Below are 26,398 nucleotides of genomic sequence, written 5' to 3' on the forward strand. Positions count from 1 at the left end.
CTTAAAGTATGCAGAGGGATTTAGATTTGAGTGAGGTGTGTCCAAACTCTAATTTATATTGCAGTGTAAAAATAAATCTATCCAACACGCAAAACAATAAATCCATAAAAATAAATGTATTTGCACCCTTGCAGCACACTATGGTTTGTTCCAGGTGCAAAGTTACCTGTTAGGTTTTTTTGCTATGCTTCCTACTCAGATTCAGTCCCATTATTCTAACGTTTTTGGCAACGTAGAGCAGGTGCCAAATACCCTTAGCTATATGCAATAAATCCGCAGTATCTAACTTTATATAACATTACATTGTGTACATTAAAAGTATGTTTTAAAGTTCACAAAATAAATGCAGCACATATCAACACACCTGAATAAACTGTATTATGTGGATCACAGAAGTATCCTTTAGCCTTATTTAGGCAATATACGTACCTCCCCCCAGCAGGTGGCGCTGCCGCTTGGTAGTGTTATTCTGTGCACATGACGTCACGCGAGCCCCTCTGCCCTCCTTATGTGAAGTCGCTGGTCGGAAACTCGGCCTCTTTCCGGCGGGTACTGAGACAGACTGGTTGGCGACCATGAAGGTGAGACCGGGAACCGGCGTGAAATTGGCTCCCAGTACACCCGACCCGGGACATATATCCTGGACCGTGCGGCGCGGACTCCCGGGGGAGCAGCGGGCGGCGGTTCTGTCCTGTATTGGGCTTCTAGCGGGCGGATTGCAGCGGATCGGGGACTGGGAGCGGGGAGAAACATGGCCGCTGCCGGCTGTGTGTACCTGGAGATGGGTGTCAGTGTGGTGCCCGTGCACTGAGCAGGGTGACGCCGGTGTGCGGGCGCTGTGCGCACGGTGTGTGCCCGGGTCTGGCTGCTGCCGAGGACACGTCAGTGGGGACACTGGCGTTGGTGTAGCCGCCAATGGGATACTGGCAGAGGCTGTGTATGGGCCTCACTGTCTGCCTCGTTCTATTTCTAGTCTCCTATGACTGCATGTGGTGCTGCCATACAACTGTATGTATCTACTATAGAGCAGGGTGCAAGTGCCATGTTGTAGCACATGATCGCCCAAAGGCTGTGACATGTTGATCTGCCCATTTTGATACAGTGGTGTCTTGTCGTTCCTGCAGCTGAACATCTCTTTCCCGGCCACTGGCTGCCAGAAGCTCATTGAGGTGGACGATGAGCGCAAGCTGCGCACTTTCTACGAAAAGCGTATGGCCACAGAAGTCGCTGCTGACCCTTTGGGTGAAGAATGGAAGGTAAGGCATGATTAGGAAATGTGATGTGCATCGTTCTATTAATCAGCTCTGTGTGTAGAAGCTGTTCATTTGTTTATAAGGTGTAATCTCAAACAATAAAATCGGTGTTAAGGAATTCCTTAAAGCACTAAGGGGTGTAATTGTCTTGCTGGAAGCTATTAAATTAGCCCCAATAAATCGGAAGGAGCTGCGGCTTATCGGGGATTTTGTTTCACCTGCCTCAGGCAGGCGAAGCAAAATCTCTGGAAACAGCCCTGGTTTCTTTGAAAACACACAGATTTCACTGGGTGAAAGGGATTTCATTTTTCTGGGTGAAAGGGATTTTTTTTTTCGGGTGACCAACTGTAAGTGGATACACCCTCAAAAAATCTAAGAAACATTAGGAAAAATTGTGAAAAACAATTGTTTTTAGCTCCCAATGCTGGTAATTGAATACACCCCCTAATGTATAAACTGCTCCTTGCCTACATGGGCAGTCAGCCATTTTCAGTTAACTTTTTTTTTTTTTTCTTCAGTTAACAGTGCTAAAGTTTGTCATAAAATCTGTTTATTTGCTTTTTTTTTTTTTTTTTGTAGGGATATGTTGTACGCATCAGCGGTGGAAACGACAAACAAGGGTTCCCCATGAAACAGGGAGTACTCACGCATGGACGTGTTCGCCTTCTGCTGAGCAAGGGCCACTCCTGCTACCGCCCCAGGAGGACTGGTGAACGCAAGCGCAAATCTGTGCGTGGCTGCATTGTTGATGCCAATTTAAGTGTGTTGAACTTGGTTATTGTCAGGAAAGGTGAGTTACATTACTTACCCTAGCGATGAGACTTGGCTGGATGGGTTTTGTTCCATGATATAGTGGCTATACATAAAACGCACTTCATAAGTATGATTTGTAATAAAACAAGACTGCTATCATGACGCGTTAGGGGATATTCAGCAAATTGATAAGTAGGCCACTAGGTTTTTCTGGAGAGTAGAACCTGTTACTAATGGACTATGGTGGGTGATGATGGTAGGCTTTGAAAAAAATGCAGATAGAAACACTTCCAGTACATGTTTGGATAAACATGTATATCATAACAGAACACAGTGTAGCTCTTTGTTTATATGCATGTGTACATAACAGCTCAATTGATACTTTTAAATCCATATGAAAAAGCGAACACTGTAATTTTTCAGTGATATGCATTAAGAAGTGTCAAACTGGTGTGTGCGCTACATAATTACAACTTGTAAAATCCATATACAGTACTGATTATTGTAAAACCTGAACGGCAAGGTATGTTTTCAGGAAGTGGTTTTGTTGGGTACATGGGGAAAGTTTTTGATCTGCTTTATAACCTGGAGCCGGCATCATGTGTTTTCTTGGTATGGTAGTTTAGGTACTCTGGTGCTAGTGTTTGTTTGGCTTCTGTGGAACAAGCAGTATGACAGCTGTGCGGAACTGCCTTGTCTCTGAACTGTGTCTGAAATAGTACATTTTTAGTTGTCTAAAGTTTAAGTTGCATATTTTGATGTCAATGAAATGTATTTTAGAAATCTGAGTGACTTAAACGTTCATAAATGGCAACACTTAAAGATATGTCCTCATACATCTTTGCTGCAGTTGCACCAGACAGCCCTCTTGGCATGCCAGGTTGTGTGAGAATCTTCTAGCTTTGGGCATCTTTTTGCTGAAAATGCATCTTGGTTGCAACGCAATGCGACTATGAGACATGAGGAGACTGTGCGGATTAATATGACACTTGTATATCTGTGTGTAACTAAAGGTGCATACACAGTTGGCGACAGTCATTTTCTACCTCCTGAGTTAAATAGCTTTCTATCGATCGCCCAGTGTGTATGCGGCTGACGGGCGATGTGCTGCCCCAGGGTTCGTTAATGGCCCTCTGTGTCAGCCATACATGCAGCTCAATTTGGACTCGTCGTCCAAAGCTGCATGTCGTATGTAAGCCTGCCGTCGTGTGGCCCAGGCTGGGAGGGACACGCAACAAGTGATGTCGCTCACGGAGCACATCGCCTAGTGTGTACCCACCTTAAGTCTCTGAGCTACAATGTAGCAGTCACAGGTTTTTTTTTTTCTCTATCGTCCTAGTGGATGCTGGGGTTCCTGAAAGGACCATGGGGAATAGCGGCTCCGCAGGAGACAGGGCACAAAAAGTAAAGCTTTACGATCAGGTGGTGTGTACTGGCTCCTCCCCCTATGACCCTCCTCCAAGCCTCAGTTAGATTTTTGTGCCCGGCCGAGAAGGGTGCAATCTAGGTGGCTCTCCTAAAGAGCTGCTTAGAAAAGTTTAGCTTAGGTTTTTTATTTTACAGTGAGTCCTGCTGGCAACAGGATCACTGCAACGAGGGACTTAGGGGAGAAGAAGTGAACTCACCTGCGTGCAGGATGGATTGGCTTCTTGGCTACTGGACATCAGCTCCAGAGGGACGATCACAGGTACAGCCTGGATGGTCACCGGAGCCTTGCCGCCGGCCCCCTTGCAGATGCTGAAGTAAGAAGAGGTCCAGAATCGGCGGCAGAAGACTCCTCAGTCTTCTAAAGGTAGCGCACAGCACTGCAGCTGTGCGCCATTTTCCTCTCAGCACACTTCACACGGCAGTCACTGAGGGTGCAGGGCGCTGGGAGGGGGGCGCCCTGGGAGGCAAATGAAAACCTATTTTGGCTAAAAATACCTCACATATAGCCTCCGGAGGCTATATGGAGATATTTAACCCCTGCCAGAATCCGTTAAGAGCGGGAGACGAGGCCGCCGAAAAAGGGGCGGGGCCTATCTCCTCAGCACACAGCGCCATTTTCCCTCACAGAAAGGCTGGAGGGAAGGCTCCCAGGCTCTCCCCTGCACTGCACTACAGAAACAGGGTTAAAACAGAGAGGGGGGGCACTAATTTGGCGTTAGAAATATATAAAAAAGATGCTATAAGGGAAAACACTTATATAAGGTTGTCCCTATATAATTATAGCGTTTTTGGTGTGTGCTGGCAAACTCTCCCTCTGTCTCTCCAAAGGGCTAGTGGGTCCTGTCCTCTATCAGAGCATTCCCTGTGTGTGTGCTGTGTCGGTACGTGTGTGTCGACATGTATGAGGACGATGTTGGTGAGGAGGCGGAGCAATTGCCTGTAATGGTGATGTCACTCTCTAGGGAGTCGACACCAGAATGGATGGCTTATTTAGGGAATTACGTGATAATGTCAACACGCTGCAAGGTCGGTTGACGACATGAGACGGCCGACAAACAATTAGTACCGGTCCAGACGTCTCAAAAACACCGTCAGGGGTTTTAAAACGCCCGTTTACTTTAGTCGGTCGACACAGACACAGACAGGGACACTGAATCCAGTGTCGACGGTGAATAAACAAACGTATTCCTTATTAGGGCCACACGTTAAAGGCAATGAAGGAGGTGTTACATATTTCTGATACTACAAGTACCACAAAAGAGGGTATTATGTGGGATGTGAAAAAACTACCGTAGTTTTTCCTGAATCAGATAAATTAAATAAAGTGTGTGATGATGCCTGGGTTCCCCCCGATAGAAAATTATGGGCGGTATACCCTTTCCCGCCAGAAGTTAGGGCGCGTTGGGAAACACCCCTTAGGGTGGATAAGGCGCTCACACGCTTATCAAAACAAGTGGCGGTACCGTCTATAGATAGGGCCGTCCTCAAGGACCAGCTGACAGGAGGCTGGAAAATATCATAAAAAGTATATACACACATACTGGTGTTATACTGCGACCAGCGATCGCCTCAGCCTGGATGTGCAGAGCTGGGGTGGCTTGGTCGGATTCCCTGACTAAAAATATTGATACCCTTGACAGGGACAGTATTGACTATAGAGCATTTAAAGGATGCATTTCTATATATGCGAGATGCACAGAGGGATATTTGCACTCTGGCATCAAGAGTAAATGCGATGTCCATATCTGCCAGAAGATGTTGTGGTCAGGTGATGCAGATTCCAAACGGCACAAAGGTGTATTGCCGTATAAAGGAAGAGGAGTTATTTGGGGTCGGTCCATCGGACCTGGTGGCCACGGCAACTGCTGGAAAATCCACCGTTTTTACCCTAAGTCACATCTCTGCAGAAAAAGACACCGTCTTTTCAGCCTCAGTCCTTTCGTCCCTATAAGATCATATCTGCCCAGGGATAGAGGAAAGGGAAGAAGACTGCAGCAGGCAGCCCATTCCCAGGAACAGAAGCGTTCCACCGCTTCTGACAAGTTCTCAGCATGGCGCTGAGACTGTACAGGACCCCTGGATCCTACAAGTAGTATCCCAGGGGTACAGATTGGAATGTCGAGACGTTTCCCCTTCGCAGGCTCCTGAAGTCTGCTTTACCAAGGTCTCCCTCCGACAAGGAGGCAGTATGGGAAAAAATTCACAAGCTGTATTCCCAGCAGGTGATAATTAAATTACCCCTCCTACTACAAGAAAAGGGGTATTATTCCACACTATATTGTGGTACTGAAGCCAGAAGGCTAGGTGAGACTTATTCTAAAAAAATTTTTGAACACTTACAAAGGTTCAAATCAAGATGGAGTCACTCAGAGCAGTGATAACGAACCAGGAAGAAGGGGACTATATAGTGTCCCGGGACATCAGGGATGCTTACCTCTATGTCCCAAATTTGCCCTTCTCACTAAGGGTACCTCAGGTTCGTGGTGCAGAACTGTCACTATCAGTTTCAGACGCTGCCGTTTGGATTGTCCACGGCACCCCGGGTCTTTACCAAGGTAATGGCCGAAATGATGATTCTTCTTCGAAGAAAAGGCGTCTTAATTATCCCTTACTTGGACGATCTCCTGATAAGGGCATAGTCCAGGGAACAGTTGGAGGTCGGAGTAGCACTATCTCGGATACTGCTACAACAGCACGGGTGGATTCTAAATATTCCAAAATCGCAGCTGATCCCGACGACACGTCTGCTGTGCCTAGGGATGATTCTGGACACAGTCCAGAAAAAGGTGTTTCTCCCGGAAGAGAAAGCCAGGGAGTTATCCGAGCTAGCCAGGAACCTCCTAAAAACAGTGCATCATTGCACAAGGGTCCTGGTAAAAATGGTGGCTTCCTACGAAGCAATTCCATTCGGCAGATTTCACGCAAGAACTTTTCAGTGGGATCTGCTGGACAAATGGTCCGGATCGCATCTTCAGATGCATCAGCGGATAACCCTATATCCAAGGACAAGGGTGTCTCTCCTGTGGTGGTTATAGAGTGCTCATCTTCTAGAGGGCCGCAGATTCGGCATTCAGGATTGGATGCTGGTGACCACGGAGCCCAGCCCGAGAGGCTGGGGAGCAGTCACACAAGGAAAAAATTTCCAGGGAGTGTGATCAAGTCTGGAGACTTTTCTCCACATAAATATACTGGAGCTAAGGGTAAATTTATAATGCTCTAAGCTTAGCAAGACCTCTGCTTCAAGGTCAGCCGGTATTGATCCAGTGGGAAAAACATCACGGCAGTCGCCCACGTAAACAGACAGGGCGACACAAGAAGCAGGAGGGCAATGGCAAAAACTGCAAGGACTTTTCGCTGGGCGGAAAATCATGTGATAGCACTATCAGCAGTGTTTCATCCCGGGAATGGAAACTGGGAAGCAGACTTCCTCAGCAGGCACGACCTCCACCCGGGAGAGTGGAAACTTCATCGGGAAGTTTTTTCCACATGATTGTAAACCGTTGGGAAATACCAAAGGTGGACATGATGGCGTCCCGTCTGAACAAAAAACGGGACAGGTATTGCGCCAGGTCAAGAGACCCTCAGGCAATAGCTGTGGACGTTCTGGTAACACCGTGGGTGTACCAGTCGGTGTATGTGTTCCCTCCTCTGCTTCTCATACCTAAGGTGCTGAGAATTATAAGACGTAGAGGAGTAAGAACTATACTCATGGCTCCGGATTGGCCAAGAAGGACTTGGTACCCGGAACTTCAAGAGATGCTTACAGAGGTCTTATGGCCTCTGCCGCTAAGAAGGGACTTGCTTCAGCAAGTACCATGTCTGTTCCAAGACTTACCGCAGCTGCGTTTGTCGGCATGGCGGTGGAACGCCGGATCCGAAGGGAAAAAGGCATTCCGGAAGAGGTCATTCCTACCCTGGTCAAAGCCAGAAAGGAGGTGACCGCACAACATTATCACCACATGTGGCGAAAATATGTTGCGTGGTGTGAGGCCAGGAAGGCCCCACAAAGAAATTTCAACTCGGTCGTTTCCTGCATTTCCTGCAAACAGGAGTGTCTATGGGCCTCAAATTGGGGTCCATTAAGGTTCAAATTTCGGCCCTGTCGATTTTCTTCCAGAAAGAATTGGCTTCAGTTCCTGAAGTCCAGAAGTTTGTCAAGGGAGTATTGCATATACAACCCCCTTTTTGTGCCTCCAGTGGCACTGTGGGATCTCAACGTAGTTCTGGGATTCCTCAAATCACATTGGTTTAAAACCAGTCAAATCTGTGGATTTGAAGCATCTCACATGAAAAGTGACCATGCTCTTGGCCCTGGCCTGGACCAGGCGAGTGTCAAATTGGTGGTTTTTTCTCAAAAAAGCCCATATCTGTTTGTCCATTCGGACAGGGCAGAGCTGCGGACTCGTCCCCAGTTCTCTCCCTAAGGTGGTGTCAGTGTTTCACCTGAACCAGCTTATTGTGGTGCCTTGCACCTACTAGGGACTTGGAGGACTCCAAGTTGCTAGATGTTGTCAGGGCCCTGAAAATATGTTCCAGGACGGCTGGAGTCAGGAAAACTGACTTGCTGTTATCCTGTATGCACCCAACAAACTGGGTGCTCTTGCTTCTAAGCAGACTATTGCTAGTTGGATGTGTAATACAATTCAGCTTGCACATTCTGTGGCAGGCCTGCCACAGCCAAAATATGTAAATGCCCATTCCACAAGGAAGGTGGGCTCATCTTGGGCGGCTGCCCGAGGGGTCTCGGCTTTACAACTTTGCCGAGCGGTTATTTAGTCAGGGGCAAACACGTTTGTAAAATCCTACAAATTTGATACCCTGGCTAAGGAGGACCTGGAGTTTTCTCATTCGGTGCTGCAGAGTCATCCGCACTCTCCCGCCCGTTTGGGAGCTTTGGTATTATCCCCATGGTCCTTTCAGGAACCCCAGCATCCACTAGGACGATAGAGAAAATAAGAATTTACTTACCGATAATTCTATTTCTCGGAGTCCGTAGTGGATGCTGGGCGCCCATCCCAAGTGCGGATTGTCTGCAATACTTGTACATAGTTACAAAAATCGGGTTATTATTGTTGTGAGCCATCTTTTCAGAGGCTCCGCTGTTATCATACTGTTAACTGGGTTCAGATCACAGGTTGTACAGTGTGATTGGTGTGGCTGGTATGAGTCTTACCCGGGATTCAAAATCCTTCCTTATTGTGTACGCTCGTCCGGGCACAGTACCTAACTGAGGCTTGGAGGAGGGTCATAGGGGGAGGAGCCAGTACACACCACCTGATCGTAAAGCTTTACTTTTTGTGCCCTGTCTCCTGCGGAGCCGCTATTCCCCATGGTCCTTTCAGGAACCCCAGCATCCACTACGGACTCCGAGAAATAGAATTATAGGTAAGTAAATTCTTATTTTTTCTCCCCCAATAAAAGTTCTGGTCTACTCTGTATATAGACTCAGTCACACGCAATATACAAGTGTCCATATATCAAATGAATTCGCACATCCCTTTCATACATGCATCTGAATCCCTGATTTTTGCATCAACCTGGGATTGCAGGAACATGCGTGAATGCAAACTACACAGGACTAATGGTGCATACACGGTGAGATCTTGCTATGCCCGATTTTGGCTATGCAATTTCCCTTGAACTCTCCTAGAGCCCAGAAGCACCAATTTGACTGGATAATTTTGACTTTATCCAAAGTGCCAATTTTGACTATACTTTCTACTAGATAGTACACTATATATAGTCAAGAGTGACTTTCCTGCACAATCTATCTAGCCTTGTGATACCGACCCCTCGGGAGTGCACATCGGGATCACAAGCTGCCTAACGCCTTGTGATTTCCTCTAACTTTCCTTGCGATTTTGACACTATAGTCAAATTCGAAAGGATATATCGCACCATGTGTACACACGTCAAGTCCGGGCTCCCCTGACCCTTTTTTTTTTTTTTTTTTTTTTCTTCTTACCAGGGTTAGGGCTGAGACCTGGGAATTTGCTGGCTTGCGAGACCTGGCAAGTTCCTAGGTCATGTCTGAAAGGGGTTACAGTCTCCTCGTCTGTCCTAGGGGATAATTCAGAGTTGATCGTAGAAGCAAATTTGTTAGCAGTTGGGCAAAGCCATGTGCCCTGCAGGTGGGGCAGATATAACATGTGCAGAGAGTTAGATTTGGTTGGGGTGTGTTCAAACTGAAATCTAAATTGCAGTGTAAAAATAAAGCAGCCAGTATTTACCCTGCACAGAAACAAAATAACCCACCCAAATCTAATTCTCTGCAGTGCACATGGTTTTGCCCAACTGCTTACAAATTTGCTGCTACGATCAGGTCTGAATTACCCCCTAAGACTTATTGTAGGCAAAAAGATGCCCAATGTTAGCAAAGTTACATGGGAAATTGATGGCTGATTCGCACCAGGCATCTCGCACTGCATGGCATATTGAGGCTAGATGTATGAGGAGTCATCGGTACATAGGTAGGACTAAAACATGGTCCTCACTGTGTACTTCATTTTCCGCTTGCATACTTGTGAGTGTGTATACTGGCTCAGAAAGTAACCACTCTTCAGGGTTATACGTTTGTATATACTTCAGTGTATATGTATATTTTCTATTTGTTAGTGGTAAACATTTTTATAGCTTGTATAGCCTTGTAGTGTAATTGCATTACAGGATACATGTTGTGTGTATTAGACAGATCACATAAAATTGTACAGTAGTCCCTGTCCCAGAGATATTCTAGTGGTCACTCTAGGTCACAGGTTCTCAAACTCGTTCCTCGGGGGCCCACACGGTGCATGTTTTGCAGGTCTCCTCACAGAATCACAAGTGAAATAATTAGATCCACCTGTGGACCTTTTAAAATGTGTCGGTGAGTAATTAATACACCTGTGCACCTCCTTGGTTACCTGCAAAACATGCACTGTGTGGGGTCCTGAGGACCGAGTTTGAGAACCACTGCTCTAGGTACAGGGTGCTGATCAGTGAGAAGGGCATATATACATTTTGTCCTCACTGGTTAGTGCCCTGTACCTAGGGTGTACACCGTGTGTGTGTGTGTGGTTGTTTTTTTTTTTTTTTTTAATGTTCCTTTTTCTATTTAATTTGGTATGGTTATCAATGTTCAGTTAATATTTACTTGTTGGTAGATTCTCATACACTGTGTCCATAGTCTGTATGGCCTCATAGTGATCCTCTTTCTGCAGTCTGTCCATCTTCCAGTGAATGTGCGATTGGTAGTTTGTAGTGCGCCCAACATGACTGCCTCACTGGTACACCTGTGGATGGGATGAAAAATACATGAGCTGACTGACTATTGGGACCCTACTTCTACCCATTTTGTGTCATCTAATCTAGGGTGACCTGTTCCACCCAGGGTTAGTTATTCTACATAGTGCGACCAACATGGCTGCCTCACCTGGTACCTTTCATGGGTGGAATATATAACCTGTGGAATTATGATGACTGCACCAACCCTGTATTATGCTTGTTGTGCTCTCTAGGTGTGTGTTTTAATTTGTGTCCTTTTCTACTTGTTGTAATACTGACTTCTCTATACTAGGTTTTTAATGTCTGTAAAGCGACTGAGTCTTGCTGGAGCAGAGAGCTATATAGATATACAGTAACTTATTACCTATATGTAATTTAGAATACATTTACAAGCTTCCTGCATCTCCACACTATTTACTAATGTCTGCTTTCAAAGAGCAAATTACTGCATACAGTAGATCTTTTTGTTTATTAATTGCAATGTGACTGTTTTAGGTGAGAAGGACATTCCTGGCCTTACAGACAACACTGTTCCCCGCCGCTTGGGTCCAAAGAGGGCCAGCAGGATCCGCAAGCTCTTCAATCTGTCCAAAGAAGATGATGTACGCCAGTATGTGGTTAGGAAGCCTCTCTCTAAGGAAGGTAAGTGTGACCTATATGTGATGGGTAATTGATTTGTATGTGTTGTCCTAACTTTCCTGGAGTAGCATTTATCTAGCCTGGTACTTTAGCTAGATTTCCTACGGATAGACTGATCATTAATTTCCTTGGCTGATGTTGCCAATGCAGTCATGTGTTGAATGTAGTAACTACTTCTGTAGGACCACAGGTGCATTATTTACTACTGCTTTACATAAGTAGCTACACCTAGTCTAGTGCATGTTATACGAAGCATCTGGAAACAGCGCAGGTAGTGTTGTGAGGTCTGTTCACTGGTTTATAACACACTTGGCAATAGTGTTGTGAGGTCTGTTCACTGGTTTATAACACACTTGGCAATAAGCATCCGATATATCATCCGATCCGGCGGTTCAGACGATATATATCGTTCAAAACGTCCAGTGTGTATTCACTATGGGGTCTATTCAATTCGGAAAACTGCACTTTTTGACTTTTAGGTCGAGCCTGTATTCAACCTATTCAATTTTAGTGCCGTTTTTCCGACTTGTCGGAAGACACGTGGATTAGCCGCGTATTTTGTCGAACTTGCTGCCATTTCCGACAGGTTTTTGGCCCGTCTTCGACAATGCTGATTCAACTTCAAAAAGCCAGATCAGCATTGTTGAAAATGTGCAAAACCTGTTGGAAATGATGCAAAAGTGAATACTGAACAGTCTGATCCTCTCCGTCGGAGAGGATCTGACAGGCATTGAATAGACCCCTGTATCGTGAATGATGCGCGCTCCAACGGGTCGTTAACTATGTACAATATCTTTAGTTTTCACCTTGAAATCTAAAGATATTGTATAAGCTCGCAAGCACCAGGATGTGGGCGCGTGCCGTCACACACTAGAAGCAAACTGTATCATTCAGTGTATGAACGATATGTTTTCGCTGAGGATCTTGCACGATGTGACATCAGCAAGTTTGCACCCAGCCATAGTCTCTTGTCCAGCACTGAGTGCCGTTAGTATGAGCTTTCTGTCTGCCTTGCACATTAGATATCTTGTATGAATCTGGCTATATTTGGGAGCTTAATATTGATTCCATGCATTCTGTGAGACTTGCTGAAACTATCAAACAACGAATGTAAAATTTACTTGGTAATGCAGCTTATGAATATGGTAACTGGATGACATTTCATAAGTAGTAAACTGTTCATTGTGAATAGGGAAGAAGGCTAGGACTAAAGCCCCCAAGATCCAGCGTCTCGTGACCCCTAGAGTTCTTCAGCACAAGCGCAGACGTATTGCTCTGAAGAAGCAGCGCACTCAGAAGAACAAGGAGGAAGCATCAGAGTATGCCAAGCTCTTGGCTAAGAGAACAAAGGTACATTTATTTCATTAGCACCACTTTTGGTGTTAACACATACAACTTGTGTGTGTGCAGGTAGTACTGTGACCCTACTGCTACGGTCTGCAGTGATTAATGTAGTATCCCTTCTTATTTCCCAATTCTAGAGGAGATTACTCATGGTGCCAAAAAAAAAAACCCCCGTTTATGGCAAATACTTTTTAATCTATTTGTATAAATTTCCTCATCTGGCCCAAATATGCATCCTGTGATCAGTGTAGATAATGTTCAGCTTAATTCAGCAGTAACCAATTATTTGGGGGTTTATTTACGGAGTACCAGTGTGCTTAATCCCAATACATTTTGGTCTTAAAGTTACTGGCAAACTCTTTAGTCTCATACATTTTTAGACTCATCGCTTTGATACATGGAACCTGTTGAATGTGTTAGTCTAAATAGTTGCTCATCACATTTTAAAATGAGTGACAGTTCACATTGTGCTTAGTATATTATTTAGTGCAGGCCTGGCCAACCTGTGGCTCTCCAGCTGTTGTAAAACTACAAGTCCCGTCATGCTTTGCCACAGTTTTGCTATTAAGGAATGCTAAAACTGTGGCAAGGCATGCTGGGATGTGTAGTTTCACAACATCTGGAGAGCCACAGGTTGGCCAGGCCTGATTTAGTTCTTTCTCTAAACCCTTAAATTTTCCCAACGGCTCATGTGAGGATATCTGTCTGTGGAAGTTGGTGGAGAATTACTGACCCAGCAACATAGATTACCTCACCTGTGCATAATTAAAGAAATCTGCAAAGCATGTATTGTTAGTGGTACTTGTGGACTGGAGTTGAGATCCCCTGATTAAGTGTAATACTGCAAGTGACAGGCCCACATATTATTTAAATATCTTTATTTTCCTTTTGCTCAGGAAGCCAAGGAGAAGCGCCAGGAGCAGATCGCAAAGAGGCGTAGGCTTTCCTCCCTGAGAGCCTCCACATCCAAATCTGAATCCAGCCAGAAGTAAAGCCTCAGATTTAAATAAACACAATTTCTTGTAAACTAACAACGTGTATTTCTTTGAAAGGATATTTCTGTTGAAATTAGCCCCTTAGGGACAGATTCTTTTTCACTGCAAATGTGTGGTTTATTTAATTTTTTTTCTCCAACGTCCTTGAGGATGCTGGGACTCCGTAAGGACCATGGGGAATAGACGGGCTCCGCAGGAGATAGGGCACTTTAAGAAAGCTTTGGACTCTGGGTGTGCACTGGCTCCTCCCTCTATGCCCCTCCTCCAGACCTCAGTTTTACACTGTGTCCAGAGCAAGATGGGTGCACTGCAGAGAGCTCTCCAGAGTTCTCTGCCTAGAAGCATTTTTGTTTTGGATTTTTTTATTTTTTTCCCTACCTTTTACTACTTTTTCACAGGGAGCACTGCTGGCAACAGGCTCCCTGCATCGAGGGACTGAGGAGAGAGGAGCAGACCTTGTCAAAGATAGGCTCTGCTGCCTCGGCTACTGGACACCATTAGCTCCAGAGGGGGTGAACGCAGGTTCTTACTGGGCGTCCACCACCGGAGCTGCGCCTCCGTTCTCCTCACAGAGCTAGAAGTACAGAAGACAGAAGTCGTCAGGCGGCAGAAGCCTTCAGCTTCACTGAGGTAACGCACAGCACTGCAGCTGTGCGTCATTGCTCCCATACACCTCACACACTCCGGTCACTGTAAGGGCGCAGGGGGGGGCGCTCCCTGGGCAGCAATATAAACCTCTGCATGGCAAAAAGACTATATACATGTACAGGTGGGCTCTGTACATGTATATAAAAGAGCCCCCGCCATATTTTACTAAGTTTGAGCGGGACAGAAGACTGCCACCGAGGGGGCGGGGCTTCTCCCTCAGCACTCACCAGCGCCATTTTCTCTCCACAGCACTGCTGAGGAAGCTCCCCGGTCTCTCCCCTGCTTACACACGGTGAAGGGGTGCTTAAGAGGGGGGGGGGGGGGGGGGCGGCACATAATTGGCGGTTTACATATTATACAGCGCTGCTGGGGAAAAACATTTTGTGTTGTTCTCCAGGGTTATTGCGCTGGGGTGTGTGCTGGCATACTCTCTCTCTGTGTCTCCAAAGGGCCTTGACAGGGATACTGGCTTCAGGAAAGGGATTCCCTGTGTGTGTGTGAAGTGTCGGTACACGTGTGTCGACATGTTTGACGAGGAAGGCTCGCTTAATGTGGCGGGGGAGTGCTTGAATGTCAGGTCGCCATCGGCAACACCGACACCGGAATGGGTGGATATGCTAAATGTCTTGAATGCAAATGTCAATCTATTGCATAAAAGATTAGACAAGGCAGAAGCTAGGGATCAGTCAGGTAGCCAGTCCATGCCTGTCCCTGGGGCGCCAGGTCCTTTGGGGTCTCAGAAGCACACCATATCCCAGATCGATGACACAGATACTGACTCTAGTGTTGACTATGAAGATGCAAATTACAGCCGAAGGGTATACGGTACATGATTATTGCCATTAAAGAGGTTTTGCATGAGGTGGCAGTCTCCCCTCCAGTCTCCTCTCTGCAGTCTCCTCTCTATACCCTTCTCCCCCTGACAATATAAGCTGCTGCAGTTAGTGGGGATTGCAGGGATCTGTGCAATTGGGGAGCCCTATACGCCCCACAGTTAAAGGGGAGGGCTGGAGGAGATCAACTGGCACACTAACATTACAGACCTACTAAGCCTCACTTCCCTCCATCCCCAGCTGGTCAAATCCTTCCACCGAGCTGGCCAACTTCCAGATTACACTGCGGAGAAAAGGGAATATAACATCACTATTGATTCTCAGAAGCGGTGCTGTTTCTCCAGTCTGCTGCCACAAAGTGAATTACATCCACTACCCCCCTCTTGTCGCCACGTATGTGAGAGGTGAGAACGACTAATCCATTACTTACTGATTACTCTTTCGTGGGCGTGCTCATACGGCGATGCCGCTGGCCGGATTGCCATTATAATTGATATATTACACCACTGAGTATATTTGCCACGCTCTCTAAATCAACCTGCTCGCCCTCCTGCATAGATTGGCGACATCAAATTTATACCCGGTTGACACAATTGCATCCTGTTGACAACTTGGCGAACTGCGCCCATCCTCAGTTTGCCTGTAGTCGACACATTTCGCAGCATTATGTGAACTTGCACCACCAGCAGTTGTGATGTAGAATTCTGCACTCTTGCATGACCAAAGGCATACCATCCCACCTATCCGACCCTCATGAGCTCATAATTACTACTATGGACAAATTTTTAAGTTCTTCTGCACCAAAACCACAAAGAAATAGAAGTGGAAATAAACGCAGGGAGCCGAGCCCCGTCTCTCCGCCGCTGTCTTTCAACCCTGTCGGTTTCAACGACTAAGTTGAATCATCATCTACCATGCCCCCAAAAGCTCCCCCCGCTCCTCCTTCCTATTTGGAAATAGTGAAAGCAATCAAGGAAACCGTGGAACCGTTACTACAAGCACAGGCGGACAAATTTATGACTGCGGTATCAGACCTTAAATCAGAGCTTGGGTCTATGACTCGCAGAATCTCCGTGAATGAGAATAGGATTGGAGCCAATTTCAAAGAAATCGAAGATCTCAAGGAACAGGTCGTATCTTTAACATCTTCACGCCAACATATGATGATGAAGATAGACGACCTGGAAAATCGCTCGAGACGTAACAATCAGAATTGTGGGCCTTAAAGAGTCACTGAAAGGCCCTGATCTTCTAAAGTTTTTACTCTCCGACCTCCTAGGCATCCCGGAAGACCTGTCTTCGATGGAGATTGAGCGAGCTCATAGACTGGGTCCGCCACGCGACTCTAACCAAACCAGACCCCGCCCGGTTATCTTTAAATGCTTAAACTTTAAACATAAAGAACTGATGTGGTCTGCGGCGCGAAGCCGGGGCCCACTTCACTGGGATGGACAACGGCTGTTTCTCTTCCAGGATTATTCCGCAGAAGTCTCTAGAGCCAGAAGAGAAATGTCTCCATTATGCTCTCACCTAGTGAAAAGCGGTATACGATTTGCCCTACTTTACCCTGCGCGGCTGCGCATTTTCAACCCGCAAGGTCCGAAAGATTTCACTTCAGTGGACTCAGCTAAGGAATTTATGACGGAGCTGGAAGGATCCATGCGGTCACCCTCAGCCTCACACTCGTCTCCTCCAAGCAGAGACGACGATAACAGTTGAACTTGATTTCAGGTCTTAGTTCAAATTATTAGGTAGATCGATATAGTTGATGTTTCTCTTCTATTGCGGGGTGGATTTGATTTGATTTAACTGCTACCGGGTTAATTTAGTTATCACTCCATTCTCTTTATATAAGGGTCATAAAGATGTTTCTAAAGTTCATTCTAGGTATTGCCTGTTGGTTATGCTGTTATTCTCTTTTTTTTTTATTGATGATCTACATTGCAGCGAGCCCATGCAGACAGTATATACTGATGTATACTGGTGGGAACGCTCCCATGTGTTCTTGTCTTAACCTCTATGTTTACTTTCTTCTCTACTTTCTGACTATTTCTTTTTTCTTCTCTGCTCCTCCTTCCCTGAAGATGCTTAGTTGGTGGGGGTGGGAACAGTCTGTGTCCATGATATTCTGGATTACTTATATAAGGAGGCTTATTGTCTCAGGACCTGATAAGGCCCTTATGTGTTCTCCTACTGGTGGTATAAATGTCACAACTTAACATAATATCGTGGAATGTCAGGGGTATTAATTCTCCTATTAAACGGAGACGTATCCTTACCTACTTAAATAAAATAAAAGCGGATGTCTCTATGCTTCAGGAGACACATCTGACCCCCGCTGAACACGCTAAACTCACCATGCTTAGACAAGAAGTCGTAGCTTTTTCTTCATTCACCTCTAAGGCGAGAGGGGTTGCGATCCTCATTCGTAAGGGGGTGGCCTTTGACGTACACCATCAGATTATTGACTCTCTGGGTAGATACATTGTCCTAGATATAACTTTGGAGGGCACCAGACTGACCTTGTGCAACGTTTATGCCCCAGCTGTCTATGATAAATCATTCTATCTAGAAATAACAAATATTCTCCGCCCATATTCGCATACCTCCCTTATTATTGGAGGAGATATGAATATGGTGTCCTCTCTGGTCTTGGACAAGAAGAGTGCCTCGTCTCAGAGGACCCGACTTCCCAAGATCAACCTAGGTTACATGTCTGCACAACTGGGACTGATTGATATATGGCGTCTTCATAATCCCGTAGAATTGGAATATACTTACTACTCTTCAACCCATAATTCCTTTTCACGTATTGATTATTTTTTCATTTCCACTGATCTGTCCACCAGGATCATTGAGGCAACTATCAAGCCCATATCCATCTCAGACCATGCCCCTATATCGATAGTACTACAGGGTAGACTCACTTTAGGTACTAATTCCCATTGGAGATTCCCTGCTAAGATGGCGGCTTCTCCAGACTTTAAAACTATGCTGACGACATCCTGGGAATCTTACGCACTTAATAACTCTACCCACGCGTCTGATCCTGCATTGTTTTGGCAGACAGCCAAAGCTGTCTTACGAGGAGACATAATAGCATACATGGCGAAATATAGACGAGAACAAGACTCCGCATACAGGACGGCACAGTCCGAACTCACTTCCTCATTTCAAAAGTTTAAATCCTCACCCACACTATCTAACAAGCAGAAATATAGAGACGCTAAGACTCAATTTGATCACACTCTGACACAAATGGATAATAAATTCCTTATTGCAGGGAAATATAATTTTTTTCAATATGGAGATAAGCCTAGCCGAATGCTTTCCAATCTGCTTAAATCTGATAAGGGGCCCCAACATGTAACTGCTCTGAAAGACCCTTCCTCTGGTATACAATCTGAAGGAAAGGCGATCACAGATATTTTTCACTCCTTTTATACCGATCTTTACTCACACAGTGACATCGAACAACCTACTAAAAACTCCTTTTGGGAAAAAATACAACTGCCTCAGATCTCCCCAGATCAGTCAGACTCTCTCATGGCCCCTGTCACTGTCATTGAAGTGACAGAGGCTATTAAAAACCTTAAACCACTGAAAACCCCGGGCCCAGATGGTTTATCCAGAGAATTCTTTAAATTGCTCTCTCCTAAAATAGTGGACTCTCTAACGGCCTTTTTTAATTCTATTTTTTCCAACCTTACTATCCCACAGTATTTCAACTCGGCCTTGCTTCGAGTTATACCCAAACCTGGTAGAGACCCGTTACTCCCGTCCTCTTATCGCCCTATCTCCTTGCTTAATGTAGACTACAAACTGTTTACTAAACTGTTGGCAGATCGCCTAAAATTTATCCTGCCTGAAATGATTCATGAAGACCAAACCGGTTTTATCTCAGGCAGACATTCTGTAACCAATATCCGTAAGGTTCTGACAGTTATACAGTCCCTGAGCGAGGTGGAGACGGGTGATCCCAACTTCCTATTGTCTTTAGACGCCGAAAAGGCGTTTGATCTGGTGACGTGGGACCACCTGTTTGAGACACTCCAACGCTTCGGATTTCCTGACAGATTTATAGCCGTTATACGCACTATCTATCATAATGCATCTACACAAATTTTCACAAACCGATATCTATCACGGCCCCTAATGATCCATAGGGGGACTAGACAGGGATGCCCCTTATCCCCTCTGCTTTTTGCGGCTGCATTGGAACCACTGGCCATAGCACTGAGACAATTATCAACCTTTTCGGGGATCTCGGTAGGAGAAAGAGAAGTTAAACTTGGATTATTTGCAGATGATATGATTTTATTTGTTTCCAACCCCCGTACTTCGATACCAGCTATTTTCGACACCATACACTGTTTTAGTACCTTTGCTGGCTACCGTATAAACACACATAAATCTGAATTACTCCCACTGACTAACATAAAAGACCCCCACATCTATACTGATTTCGCTTCTCAATTTACGCTGACCCCTACTAAACTAAAATACTTGGGTATTTATATCCCTTCAGAACTCTCCCGGCTGTATACATTCAATTACACTCCCATTATCCAACAAATCAAAACACGATTAGAAACTTGGAAAGATCTTAAACTTTCTCTACTAGGCAGAATAGTCGTGATAAAATCCGTTATATTCCCTAAACTGGCATATTTGCTCCAAATGCTCCCTGTCACGATTACTAAACAAGACTCCCTACTCTGCTCGCAAATATTTTCAAAATTTATATGGAAAAACGCTAAACCTCGCATGCCCAAAGCCCGAACTTATATTAACAAACGTAAAGGTGGTCTGAGTATGCCCAATGTGACGATGTTTGCTAGAGCAGCACTATTTAAATTTGCCTCAGACTGGCTGCTCCGATCAGATCTATCTACGAACCTGGAATTGGAAGAAGCATTGTTTTTCCCTTACTCCCCAGCAGCGTTGCTTCACACACCACTCTCCAAAATACCCCAAAAACTAATATTCTGTTTTGGGACACTTATAGGGCCTGGATCTCCATTCATAAATTGTTCCATACTAACCCCTTTGAGTCACCGTATATTCCCTTATGGGGCAACCCTAATTTCCCCTCCGCCTTAGACAATCGACACTTTTACACGTGGAAAGGTAAAGGAATTTGTTCTATCAGGATTGTCTTTGATCCTGGTGGCCAGATGCTCTCCTTTCAGCAACTACGTGACAGATTTTCTTTGCCCCACACTAATTTCTTTATGTATCTCCAAGCGCGCCACTACATTACCTCCCTAGGTGACCCCCTGGGTAAAAAGGCCTCTCCTCGAACAATACTCGATACTCTCACGTTTTGTAGACATAACCCATTCAAAATTCGCTATCTATATAGTGACCTGATTGAGGTGTCAGCCCCCTCTTGGTCCCCTCTCTCTGCTTCATGGCGGCGGGAACTCCCGGAGGCACCCGCGATGGACGAGATGTCTAAGAACACTGAACTGGTCCTCAAAGCTCTAAAATCCGCCACACTACAGGAAATACATTTAAGAACTTTAAACAGGATGTATATAGCCCCCTCTCAAAGACAACACTTCCGCCCTGGTGAGACGGGTAGTTGCCCTAAATGTGGAGAGAGTGGAGCATCCCTCACGCACAATTTTTGGTTATGTGGGAAAATCAAACGGTTCTGGCGTAAGTTTCTCCAATATCTATCCCGTTTACTTAAATTACCCCTTCCAGAAGAGGTGGGCCCGTTGCTGTTCGCGGACTTTTCATCCTGGTTGTCGCAGTTTGACCTTGCCTCTATGATCCCGCTACTGACTGTGATGGTCACGGTGGCGAGACAGGTGATACTGAGACACTGGATATATAAAACTGCTCCATCAATGGGAGAATGGGAATCTGCCTTACTAGATATACTGTTTTGTGAGAGGCGAATGGCCACTTTTCAAATTGAAAATGGAGTGAAGCTTTTCCACAAAAAATGGGGAACCTATATAGAGACTTTACCCCTAGACAGGCGTGAATGTATCTGGAAGGTATTCCGCGACACTACATGGTATTGGACTAGTCGGATAGTGGGAACCATTACTTGACCACAGGTGGGATGAAAGATGGATTTAAATGAGATGCCTAGTTTACAGCGTAGACACTCCTCATTAGGGATTAACATGGTATAATATTCACTCCAAACCCATGAGCTCGGTACTAATGCTTTCTCTTTGCTCTCTAACATATCCTTTTCTCCTTTTTCTCTATCGTCCTAGTGGATGCTGGGGTTCCTGAAAGGACCATGGGGAATAGCGGCTCCGCAGGAGACAGGGCACAAAAAGTAAAGCTTTCCGATCAGGTGGTGTGCACTGGCTCCTCCCCCTATGACCCTCCTCCAAGCCTCAGTTAGATTTTTGTGCCCGGCCGAGAAGGGTGCAATCTAGGTGGCTCTCCTAAAGAGCTGCTTAGAGAAAGTTTAGCTTAGGTTTTTTATTTTACAGTGAGTCCTGCTGGCAACAGGATCACTGCAACGAGGGACTTAGGGGAGAAGAAGTGAACTCACCTGCGTGCAGGATGGATTGGCTTCTTGGCTACTGGACATCAGCTCCAGAGGGACGATCACAGGTACAGCCTGGATGGTCACCGGAGCCTCGCCGCCGGCCCCCTTGCAGATGCTGAAACATGAAGAGGTCCAGAATCGGCGGCAGAAGACTCCTCAGTCTTCTAAAGGTAGCGCACAGCACTGCAGCTGTGCGCCATTTTCCTCTCAGCACACTTCACACGGCAGTCACTGAGGGTGCAGGGCGCTGGGAGGGGAGCGCCCTGGGAGGCAAATGAAAACCTATTTGGCTAAAAAATACCTCACATATAGCCTCCGGGGCTATATGGAGATATTTAACCCCTGCCAGAATACACTAAAGAGCGGGAGACGAGCCCGCCGGAAAAGGGGCGGGGCCTATCTCCTCAGCACACAGCGCCATTTTCCTTACACAGCTCCGCTGGTCAGGACGGCTCCCAGGTCTCTCCCCTGCACTGCACTACAGAAACAGGGTAAAACAAGAGAGGGGGGGCAAAATAGTGGCAAAAATTATATTATAAAAGCAGCTATACAGGGAGCACTTATTATAAGGCTATCCCTGTCATATATAGCGCTTTTGGTGTGTGCTGGCAAACTCTCCCTCTGTCTCCCCAAAGGGCTAGTGGGGTCCTGTCTTCGTTAAGAGCATTCCCTGTGTGTCTGCTGTGTGTCGGTACGTGTGTGTCGACATGTATGAGGACGATATTGGTGTGGAGGCGGAGCAATTGCCAAATTTGGGGATGTCACCTCCTAGGGGGTCGACACCAGAATGGATGCCTTTATTTATGGAATTACGGGATAGTGTCAACACGCTAAAGCAGTCGTTTGACGACATGAGACGGCCGGACAATCAGTTAGTGCCTGTCCAGGCGCCTCAAACACCGTCAGGGGCTGTAAAACGCCCTTTGCCTCAGTCGGTCGACACAGACCCAGGCACTGATTCCAGTGGCGACGGTGACGAATCAACCGTATTTTCCAGTAGGGCCACACGTTATATGATTTTGGCAATGAAGGAGGCGTTACATTTAGCTGATACTACAGGTACCACTAAACAGGGTATTATGTGGGGTGTGAAAAAACTACCTATAGTTTTTCCTGAATCAGAAGAACTAAATGATGTATGTGATGAAGCGTGGGTTGCCCCCGATAAAAAGATGCTAATTTCAAAGAAGTTATTAGCTTTATACCCTTTCCCGTCAGAGGTTAGGGCGCGCTGGGAAACACCTCCTAGGGTGGACAAGGCGCTCACACGCTTATCTAAACAAGTGGCGTTACCCTCTCCTGAGACGGCCGCACTTAAAGATCCAGCAGATAGGAGGATGGAAAATATCCAAAAAAGTATATACACACATACAGGTGTTATACTACGACCAGCTATAGCGACAGCCTGGATGTGCAGTGCTGGAGTAGCTTGGTCAGAGTCCCTGATTGAAAATATTGATACCCTGGATAGGGACAATGTTTTACTGTCTTTAGAACAAATAAACGATGCATTTCTTTATATGCGTGATGCACAGAGGGATATCTGCACACTGGCATCACGGGTAAGTGCTATGTCCATTTCGGCCAGAAGAAGTTTATGGACGCGACAGTGGTCAGGCGATGCGGACTCAAAACGGCATATGGAAGTTTTGCCGTATAAAGGGGAGGAGTTATTTGGAGTCGGTCTATCAGATTTGGTGGCCACGGCTACAGCCGGGAAATCCACCTTTTTACCTGAAGCTACTCCCCAACAGAAAAAGACACCGACTTTTCAACCGCAGCCCTTTCGTTCCTTTAAAAACAAGAGAGCAAAGGGATATTCATATCTGCCACGAGGCAGAGGAAGGGGGAAGAGACACCAACAGGCAGCTCCTTCCCAGGAACAGAAGCCCTCCCCCGCTTCTACAAAAGCCTCAGCATGACGCTGGGGCTTCTCAAGCGGACTCGGGGGCGGTGGGCGGTCGTCTCAAGAATTTCAGCGCGCAGTGGGCTCACTCGCAGGTAGATCCCTGGATCCTGCAGATAATATCTCAGGGGTACAGGTTGGAACTAGAGACAGATCCGCCTCGCCGTTTCCTGAAGTCTGCTTTACCAACGTCCCCCTCAGAAAGGGAGACGGTTTTGGAAGCCATTCACAAGCTGTACTCTCAGCAGGTGATAGTCAAGGTACCTCTTCTACAACAGGGAAAGGGGTATTATTCCACTCTATTTGTGGTACCGAAGCCGGACGGCTCGGTAAGACCTATTCTAAATCTGAAGTCCTTGAACCTGTACATAAAGAAGTTCAAGTTCAAAATGGAGTCACTCAGAGCAGTGATAGCGAACCTGGAAGAAGGGGACTTTATGGTGTCCTTGGACATCAAGGATGCGTACCTCCACGTTCCAATTTACCCCTCACACCAGGGGTACCTCAGGTTCGTTGTACAAAACTGTCACTATCAGTTTCAGACGCTGCCGTTCGGATTGTCCACGGCACCTCGGGTCTTTACAAAGGTAATGGCCGAGATGATGATTCTTCTTCGAAGAAAAGGCGTATTAATTATCCCATACTTGGACGATCTCCTAATAAGGGCAAGGTCCAGAGAACAGCTAGAGAGGGGATTAGCACTGTCTCAAGAAGTGCTAAAACAGCACGGCTGGATTCTGAATATTCCAAAATCCCAGTTACAACTCGTCTGCTGTTCCTAGGGATGATTCTGGACACGGTTCAGAAAAAGGTTTTTCTCCCGGAGGAAAAAGCCAAGGAGTTATCCGAGCTTGTCAGGAACCTCCTAAAACCAGGAAAGGTGTCTGTACATCAATGCACAAGAGTCCTGGGAAAAATGGTGGCTTCTTACGAAGCAATTCCATTCGGCAGATTCCATGCACGAATTTTCCAGAGGGATCTGTTGGACAAATGGTCAGGGTCGCATCTTCAGATGCACCAGCGGATAACCCTGTCTCCAAGGACAAGGGTATCTCTTCTGTGGTGGTTGCAGAGTGCTCATCTATTGGAGGGCCGCGGATTCGGCATACAGGATTGGATCCTGGTGACCACGGACGCCAGCCTGAGAGGCTGGGGAGCAGTCACACAAGGAAGAAACTTCCAGGGAGTGTGGACGAGCCTGGAAACGTCTCTTCACATAAACATTCTGGAACTAAGAGCAATCTACAATGCTCTAAGCCAGGCAGAACCTCTGCTTCAAGGAAAACCGGTCTTGATCCAGTCGGACAACATCACGGCAGTCGCCCATGTAAACAGACAGGGCGGCACAAGAAGCAGGAGTGCAATGGCAGAAGCTGCAAGGATTCTTCGCTGGGCAGAGAATCATGTGATAGCACTGTCAGCAGTGTTCATCCCGGGAGTGGACAACTGGGAAGCAGACTTCCTCAGCAGACACGACCTTCACCCGGGAGAGTGGGGACTTCATCCGGAAGTCTTCCACATGCTGGTAACCCGTTGGGAAAGACCAATGGTGGACATGATGGCGTCTCGCCTCAACAAAAAACTGGACAGGTATTGCGCCAGGTCAAGAGATCCGCAGGCAATAGCTGTGGACGCGCTGGTAACGCCTTGGGTGGACCAGTCGGTGTATGTGTTTCCTCCTCTGCCTCTCATACCAAAAGTATTGAGAATTATACGGCAAAGAGGCGTAAGAACGATACTAGTGGTTCCGGATTGGCCAAGAAGGACTTGGTACCCGGAACTTCAAGAGATGATCACGGAAGATCCGTGGCCTCTACCTCTAAGGAGGGACTTGCTTCAGCAGGGTCCCTGTCTGTTTCAAGACTTACCGCGGCTGCGTTTGACGGCATGGCGGTTGAACGCCGGATCCTAAAGGAAAAAGGCATGCCGGAAGAAGTCATTCCTACTTTGATTAAACACAGACTTAGTATCTGCACACTCTTACAATATCAGAATTTCATGGGTATATGTAATTCATCAACATATACCTATGTTAATGGAGAACCCCTTTTCCCAATGCTTAACTATGTTATTGTACAAGGGGGTGCTGTCAACTGCAGTGTATATGAACAAGAATTTTTGGAGGAAAAACAAGAAGAAATCTGCACTGTTGACGCACTGAACAGTATTAATGAGTCATAAAATATAACCTTTATTAAGTATATATTAAAATTGGATATATATTGGTATTATTGTCCCAAACTGCAGTGAAACATAAAGGTTAAAATCACAAAACTGACATACATGTGAATAAAGAAAATAAAGAAATGTGAGAAAGAATTTAAAAAGCGTGTCCACGTGTAATTAATTATTTATTAGAAGACACAACCCTTGCAGGGTTGTTGGTATGAGTATATATGTTGCTAATAATCACTCTCAAGAGTAATGTTATTTGGATGGCTGTTAGTGTCTATATCGTCTGGTACCACTGGGTCTTATCCCATGCATTCCCTTCACTCGATAGGGATTACCTCCCGGGAAGCCATCCCCCTTGGCGAATTAGTGGGGGTGAATGGGTATAATAGGTAAGCTGACCTCCAATTGTGGAGTGTTTTTGTCGTTGGAGATTACTGGTTCTCTATTTCTCCTAGGACCATATTCCTAAATTCAATGCCCCTGGAGGATAGCTTTCCGTATATCAGATAGGGGATTGCTTAATGTGAAAATCTCTATACATCATGGAACAGTCATATTTATTATTATCCAAAAGGAATAGCTATAATTTGGCCGTTTAGATGTACTTAGTTGGCAAGATATACCAACTAGTGGGGTTG

At 46.0% G+C, this 26,398-nt stretch overlaps 1 protein-coding gene across 1 annotated transcript; it reads left to right on the plus strand.

Annotated features, from left to right (window-relative positions):
* The first annotated feature begins 475 nt into the window (after positions 1 to 475).
* On the plus strand, positions 476 to 13,714 carry RPS6 (ribosomal protein S6). The gene is made up of 6 exons (XM_063914172.1): positions 476 to 581; positions 1,125 to 1,256; positions 1,833 to 2,043; positions 11,193 to 11,339; positions 12,529 to 12,686; positions 13,577 to 13,714. The coding sequence occupies exons 1-6, from the start codon at positions 576 to 578 to the stop codon at positions 13,670 to 13,672; spliced, it is 750 nt and encodes a 249-aa protein (XP_063770242.1). The 5' UTR covers positions 476 to 575; the 3' UTR covers positions 13,673 to 13,714.
* The last annotated feature ends 12,684 nt before the right edge of the window (positions 13,715 to 26,398 follow it).

This window comes from Pseudophryne corroboree, chromosome 1 (genome assembly GCF_028390025.1).
Source record: "Pseudophryne corroboree isolate aPseCor3 chromosome 1, aPseCor3.hap2, whole genome shotgun sequence".
Taxonomy (NCBI): Eukaryota; Metazoa; Chordata; class Amphibia; order Anura; family Myobatrachidae; genus Pseudophryne; species Pseudophryne corroboree.